General features: G+C 60.8%; 2 protein-coding genes across 2 annotated transcripts in view; one reads left to right on the forward strand and one right to left on the reverse strand.

Moving 5' to 3' along the window:
• Nucleotides 1–1,311, forward strand: part of RUFY4 (RUN and FYVE domain containing 4) — a 12,299-nt gene extending 10,988 nt beyond the window's left edge. The window contains exon 11 of the mRNA XM_014954109.1: nt 1,078–1,311. Coding sequence (XP_014809595.1) covers nt 1,078–1,180 — 103 coding nt within the window. The 3' untranslated portion in view covers nt 1,181–1,311. The remainder of the gene's footprint in view (nt 1–1,077) is intronic.
• A 1,283-nt stretch (nt 1,312–2,594) lies between these two features.
• On the reverse strand, nt 2,595–6,457 carry LOC106895027 (C-X-C chemokine receptor type 2-like). The gene is made up of 2 exons (XM_014954110.1): nt 6,271–6,457; nt 2,595–4,425 (listed from the first exon to the last, which is right to left on the reverse strand). Exon 2 carries the CDS (start codon nt 4,418–4,420, stop codon nt 3,344–3,346), a length of 1,077 nt encoding a protein of 358 aa, XP_014809596.1. The 5' UTR covers nt 4,421–4,425; nt 6,271–6,457; the 3' UTR covers nt 2,595–3,343.
• Between the last annotated feature and the right edge of the window lie 697 nt (nt 6,458–7,154).

The following is a 7,154-nucleotide window of genomic DNA, read 5'->3' on the forward strand; positions in this document are numbered from 1 at the left end:
GGGATGAATTTGGGATGAATAAATTGATGGGTGGGCACACAGAGGGATGGAGGGATGACTTCGAGAAAGGTGGATGGAGGAACAGAAGGATGAATTGGGCATGAGTGGATGGATGGATGGATGGATGGGCAGAAGGACAGAGAGAAGGACAGATGAACAGCTGGGAAATGAATGGGTGGCCAGCCTGGCAGATGGCAAGGTGGCTGTGAGGGTGGGGAGATGGCTTGGGGATGGATGGGCAACAGACAGAGGCAGGGAGGGATGGAGGGAGGGATGGATGGATGGATGGATGGATGGATGGATGGATGGATGGATGGATGGATGGATGGATGGATGGATGGATGGATGGATGGATGGATGGATGGATGGATGGATGGATGGATGGATGGATGGATGGATGGATGGATGGATGGATGGATGGATGGATGGATGGATGGATGGATGGATGGAGAGACGGGCAGCTGAGGGACAAGGGGACCATCTCCCCACTGCCCCACACCAGGGCCCGGCAGGACGGGGAGCGCTGGGCATCGGCACTGCAGCGGGCGCAGCGGGAGGCCCTGGAGCGGGAGGCCACGCGTGGTGCCGAGCAGGCGCGGCAGCAGGAGCTCATCCGGGACATGAAGGGGCGGCTGCTGGAGCTGCTGCGGTGAGAGTCTGGGGACACCACTGGTGTGGGGCCACGCGCAGGCAGGGGGACCCAAACCCCTTTGCCCAGAGGAGGGCACCAGATCCCAGGCGATTCCCGCTCACCACCTTGGGAGATGCAGGGGGAGACTTGGGTGCCCACCTTGGGTCTGGGGTGCCAGGGCATGCTCCCGGACCCCTGCTGCTGGCCACACTCCTGACGTGGATGACCTGTCCCCTCCCACAGGGAGAAGGATGCCCTGTGGCAGAAGACAGAGGGCATCGACACCCCGATACCCAGCCCAGCGCCTCGCGATGTGGGGCTCTGCACCCGCTGCCACAAGGATTTCCGCCTCCTCTCCCGGCGGTACAACTGCAGGTGGGCTATGGGGGGCACTGAGGGGGGGGGCACTGGGATGGCACAGCTCTCACCACCCTCTCTCTTGGCAGGCTGTGCCAGGGCAAGGTGTGCCATGCGTGTTCCGTGGACGTGGGCAAGCAGGGGCGCTGCTGCCTGCTTTGCTACCAGCAAAGGCACCCACAGGCTACGTGAGCCCCCAGGACCACAGCCCTCTCACCACACCTGGGACACCCCCTGCCCTGGCTGCCTCCTCTCGGACTTACCAGGGACCCAGGCATCTGGAGCCTGCGGGCAGGTCCTGCTGCCCGACATTTCGGGTTTGAGACGTGTCTTTCTTGTGGCTGGTCCACGGAGAAGAAACCAACCTGCTTCTGCTACCCCTGTGGCTCCCGTGTCGTCTGTCGGTTGTCGCTGGATTGACTTCCAGGTTGGGTGTGAGGTGGGGGGGGATGCCAGTATAGGGGTGTCTGAGCCCTTTTTGGGGGAACCATCCCCATGAGGGGTGTCCCAGCTGCGGCCAGGCTGAGCTGCCATCTGCCCTGTCCCACAGCAGGGAGGCAGCAGCAGGCAGGAGAGATGGCTCTTGACCAACAGCCCCCGCTTCCTGCCAGGCTGGGAGGAACCTCTTAGGCAAGAGGTTTCCCAGATGCAAAGGTGATGGGCTGTTCCTGCCCAGCCCCCCCGCTGACTCTGCCCAACCCCAGGTCCCCAGGACTCTCCACATGGGTGCCAGGGGACCCTCATACCCACCCATGAGCCAGTTCAGAGCTGGCACCCACTGATGCCCCCACAGTTACGGACCCCCAGGAACCTGGAGCAGGGGGAACAGAGGAGCAGTGTAGTACAGGACCCCCGTGGAGAGTTGCTTAGGCATGGTGGAACAGGCATCCTGGTCCCTGGCATGCAGGGTGGCAGAAGTGACCCCAGCAGGGTCCCTGCCCCCTCTTCAGCCCCTCTGCCCCACTCCAGTGCCAGCCCCAGTTGCCCAAGCCAGGGCGGAAACGTCCTGGTTGTGCAAGGGACAGGTTCCCAGCCCTTTGCACAATGATGTTCTAGGGGCCGGGTGGGGACAAGGGGGGGGATAAGGGGTGCCCTGGGTGACAGCAACCTTCAGGGCAGGGTCACAGGGCTGGCTTGGTTGCAGCAAGGGGCTGCCCAAGGATCTTGCAGTATGGGGTCAGGAAGGGGATGGCTTTGTCCCCAGGTGGGACAGATGCTGCATGAAGACCCCCACACTGGGGAAGTGCCAGGACCTGGCTGGGTGGCTGTGGAGACCAAGCCCTTTGGGTCCCCTCTGGGGACTCACATGATGCCGAACTCTCTGTAACAGCCTCTTGGGTAACAGCCCTTCCCTGGCCTGGAAGCGGGGTTACCCACACCCAGCCAGGCTCAGGGGGCACCGCCGCTTTGGCACTGAGGTGGGGAGCCCAGGACCCACCATCCCCAGAGATATGCCCTGGCCCCATTCTGCCATCCCCCTCCCTATGGCAAAGAGGAGCCAGACCTGGGTGACTGTCCTGGTTTCAGCAGGGATAAAGTTAATTTTCTTCCTAGTAGCTGCTGTGTTTTGGATTTAGGATGAGAATAATGTTGATAACGCATACTGTTTTAGTCATTGCTAAGTAATGCTTATATTAAGTCAAGGACTTTTTCAACTTCTTGTAGAAGCTGAGAGGGAGCATAGACAGGACAAGCTGGCCAAGGGAATATTCCATACCATAGATGTCACGCTCAGTATATAAATGAGGACTGGCCCGGGGGCAGGAATCAGCAATTGCTGCTCAGGATGGATTGGGCAATTGATCATCAGGGCATGAGCAATTGCATTCCATCACTTATTTTGTATATTCTTTTACCATTATTATTATTTTCTCTTCTGCTTCTGTTCTACTAAACTGTCTTTATCTCAACCTATGAGTTTGGTTTTTTTTTTTAGCTTTTTCTCCCTCTTCTCCCTACCCTACTGGGGGGAAGAGTGAGTGAGTGAATGGCTGCATGGTCCTAGTTGCCCTCTGGGGTTAAACCATGACAGTGACCAACCCACCAATTTCTTTATTGCCCCATGGCCATCAGCCACCAACACCGTCCCCACAGAGGGGTCGTGAGGTCCCCAAAGTCACAGGCTCTACCCCACAGAACCAGGAGGGTGGGCAGCACTTGGTATCGCTCCGTGGCAATGGGGTCCTAACCCCCTCACCACCCAAGCCTCCTTCCAGCCAGGGTCCAGCACCCAGTGGCAGCCCTGTCCATCCCTGTGGCATCACTGCCCACATGCCAGGGGGCTGGGCAAGGGTGCTGGGGTGTGTGGGGTGCCAGAACCTGCTGGGAGCTGAGAGGGCTGGGTCCCAGCAGGGCTCAGAGGGTGGTGGAGGTGTTGCCAGAGGTGGATGCATAGGAGGCACGGCCATAGCGTGCCACAGCATCCTTGCTGATGAGCCCACGATGTGCCAGGATCTTGAGGAAGCTGTTGCGAAACTTCTGCCCAATGAAGGCATAGATGATAGGGTTGATGCAGCTGTGGGAGAAGCCCAGGACCTGCGTGATGGAGAGGGCCCTGTCGATGTGGTTCCTCCTTTCGCAGGTCTCAGCAATGGCCCGCACCCTCATCAGGCTGTCGCTCACCAATGTGATGTTGTAGGGCAGCCAGCAGATGAGGAAGACCAGCACCACGGCCAAGATGACCTTCATGGCCCGCTGCTTCTGGGAGTTCTTGGTCTGCAGAAGAGTGTGGATGGTGACACCGTAGCAGAAGAGCATCACCAAGAGGGGCAGGGCGAAGCCAAAGGTCTGTGGCAGGATCCGCAGCACCACCCGCCACTTGGCTGTGTCCTCCTCGCCGATGCGCTCGTAGCACACGGTGCCATTGTTGGGCGAGACAAAAGCCTCACGGAAGAGCAACACGGGCAGGGAGAGCAGCACGGAGAAGACCCAGATGCCCAAGCAGACAAACTTTACCCAGTGTCTCTTCTCAGTGGCGGCCCGGGTGGCATAGACGATGGCCAGGTAGCGGTCCACGCTGATGCAGGCCAGCAGCAGGATGCCACTGTAGAAGTTGGTCTCCTGCAGCACGGAGATAGCTTTGCACATCACGGTGCCGAAGACCCACTCATGGGCTCGGTAGGCAGCCCAGAGCGGCAGACTGAGGGCGAAGAGCAGGTCTGCCACAGCCAGGTTGAGCAGGTAGACATCGGTGACGGAGCGGTTGGTGTGGCTGGAGGTCACCACCAGCACCACCAGCCCATTCCCCACCACACTGAGGATGAAGACAATGCAGTAGATCACCACCACCAGGTACTTGTTGAGGACAGAGCCATCGGGCCGGCACGGGGCAGAGGATATAGCGGTGTCGGGCATGGCAGTGCTGTAGTCATAGGTGTAGTTGTAGAGGGAGAAGATGTTGGAGAAATCCCCACTGAAGGAGAAGGACTCCATTTTTGCTGTGGAGCACAAAGGAGCATGAGTGTGGGGTGGGAGGGTGGTGTAGGCCAGGGGTGACAGCATCTCTTGGTCCCCTGGTATCTCCATTGCCCCCCCAGATTCCTTCTCAGCCAGTGGGTATCCCCTCTCCATCACTCCCCTGTGCCCCAAGTCCACACTGTGCCAGGTAATGGGCAGTGCTGCAGGTCGATACTGTCCCTCATACATCCCCTTGTACAAAACCTCCAGCACCTCTCGGTCTGCTGCACTTCATCCTAGCCCTGTCCCTTCCCTGTCCCCCATGGAGGAAGGGGTTTCCCCACGGGCCAACCACCTCATCTTGGACTGGGGGGCTCCCTCATTAATGCACCATCACCTCCCTCCAGGAGACACCTGGCCCCTCCAGCATCCCTGGCCCACCCTGGTTTGTGTGGGTCCTTCAAAAGCCTCTGAGCTCTTTGGGTACCTCAGGGCCCCTCAGGCACCTCCAAAGTCTTTTGAGTATCTCTCCATCCCTTTGGCCTCCTCATCCCATCGAGCGTCACTGCTGGTGCTGCCCCTCCTGCTACCCCAGCCAGCGGCAAGGCTGGGATCACAATGTTCCGGAACAGGCGGGGACTTGAGAAGGTCTGAAGGTGGTTTCATGCCCTTCTTACCCTCTCCCCCTTCCTCCCCCCTGACCCGGTTCTGTCCCTGTGTGAGCAGTTTCACCCCTCAGACGGAAAGACGTGTCACCCTTTGCAAGCAGCTTTGGAAATATTTCACGTCTCTGGTTTTCCTGTTGGTCAGCCAGGCGCTGCCGGGCATCCCCGTGTGCCCCGTGCTGGGCCGCGATGGGGAAATCACAGGTGACAGTCGCTCTTCCTGTCTGCTCGTATATCGGACACCACTTCCCTGCTCTGTCCCTGCCTCCCCAAGACCATCGGGTTTCAGCCTTCTCCCAGTATAGATGCAGACTGATTTCACTCCAGCTTCACCCCTCTGCTCCATTTCTGACCCCCTGAGCCCTTCCAGAGATTGGTGATGGTTGTGGGCACTGAGTCCCCGCAGTGCTGGAGGGGGACCAAACTGGCCCTGTTTGAAACCAGACCTTCCCTGGGACCAACCTTCCCCTCCTGTCCGGCAGGGAATCCTCACCATTGCAGCTGGGCTGGTGTCCCTGTCCCAGAAAAATCCCTCCCCGTCTCTGCCAGCCCCTCTCCTGCGGTGAGCCCAGAGTGGTGATGCCGGGATGGTGATGCCCCAGCATCCCAGAGGACCGCAGCTGGGGACACCACTGGCGATGATGGGGAAAGGTTCCCCGGAGCTGGGTCACCGCACGCACAGGGCAGAGCCGGACACCAGCGCTTCTCCTCCATCTATTTTTGGCTGCTTCTTTCTGCCTCCCCACTCCAAAATCTCAGTGGTTCCTCTGGCACCGGGTATCCCCCAGCCGTGGGTACCCCGCAGCCAGCTCACAGGGGGTAACACGCAGCACCCCATTTCCCCTCATGACACTGGAAAGACTGGGGAGCACTGGGGTGGCCCTGCGGGTCCCCATGGGGAGGAAGGAGAGACACACCATGGGGAAGCACCCTCCTGGTGATGGCTGTGCGAGGAAACGGGAGTAGGTGCTTTCCCCCCTCCCCGGGACCCCCATGGCTGATGTTCCCCGGGACCACGGGGGATTTGCACCCCAGATTAGCCCCAAGCACAGCTCTGGCTGCCCCCACCTGCTGCCTCCCGTTCCCCCCCAAACCAGCAGCCCCTTGGGCAGCCAGAGCAGCCCACCCTGGCCCCCAGCCCAGCCTGCCCCACATGTGAGGGGGCTCAGCCAGGTGCTGGGGGGCTGGCTAAGCCTGAGGAAAGTCACCCTGAAGACTCACCGCTCGCTGCCCTCGCCGTGCCCCTAAATCTGGGGTCTTCTCCCTCTCCCAAGCTGGTTCTCACCAGGATGCACCCAGGGATGGGGACAAATCCAGGCGTCACCCCTGAAGGGCTCTGGGGCGGAGCGGGGCAGTGCCAGACCCCGGGGTCCTGCCAGGGCTGCCGGAGGGTCCCTCACCTGCGCCCGTTACCCTGCCGCCTCCCGGCACGCCTTCCCTCCGCCGCCCGCTTTATGCCGCCCGGGGAGGAAGCGGGGTTGCAAAACCTTCTCCCAGCGTGAAGGGGAAGTGGCAGCCCAGAAGGGACCCTTCCCCAGCCCACCCCTGGACGCCTTCCTCTCTTCCCCAGGGCGCTGGGGGGAGCCCGCAGCCCCCTGCCACCCTCCTGCCCCAGGGTGTACCGGGACCCCCGGCAACGGGTGACAGCGGGGCACAGCCAGGGGGTATCACCCTTCCCCCTGCAGCGATGCACCCTAGGGGGCTCCAGATGGGCCCCCCCCAACTTTGTCCACTGGCCACCAGTGGCTGTGGGTCCCCTTGGAGGCCCCCTCAGGTGCTGCAGCCCCACAGACACCCCACACTTTTGGGTACCCCCCACACTTTTGGGGAACTTCCACTTACCCCAGACACACCACATACCCCTGGGGGCGCCCCACACTTTTGGGGACACCCCCCCCCTTACCCTTGGCGCATCCCATATCCCAGGGGACACCCTACACTTTTGGGGACCCCACAGACTTTTGGAGACCCCCTTTACCCCAGGTGCACCCCATTATCCCTGGGGGAACCCCACACTTTTGGGGACCCCCTATATACCAGACGCCCCCCATATCCCTGCCCGGCCCCATAACCTGGGTGGAACCCCATACCCCGCAGCCCCGGGG

Source organism: Calidris pugnax, unplaced genomic scaffold (assembly GCF_001431845.1).
Source record: "Calidris pugnax isolate Ruff unplaced genomic scaffold, ASM143184v1 scaffold103, whole genome shotgun sequence".
NCBI lineage: Eukaryota > Metazoa > Chordata > Aves > Charadriiformes > Scolopacidae > Calidris > Calidris pugnax.

Bases quoted from the DNA above. Each gene is read 5' to 3' on its own strand.
- LOC106895027 (XM_014954110.1), bottom strand. From the start codon at position 4,420: ATGGAGTCCTTCTCCTTCAGTGGGGATTTCTCCAACATCTTCTCCCTC.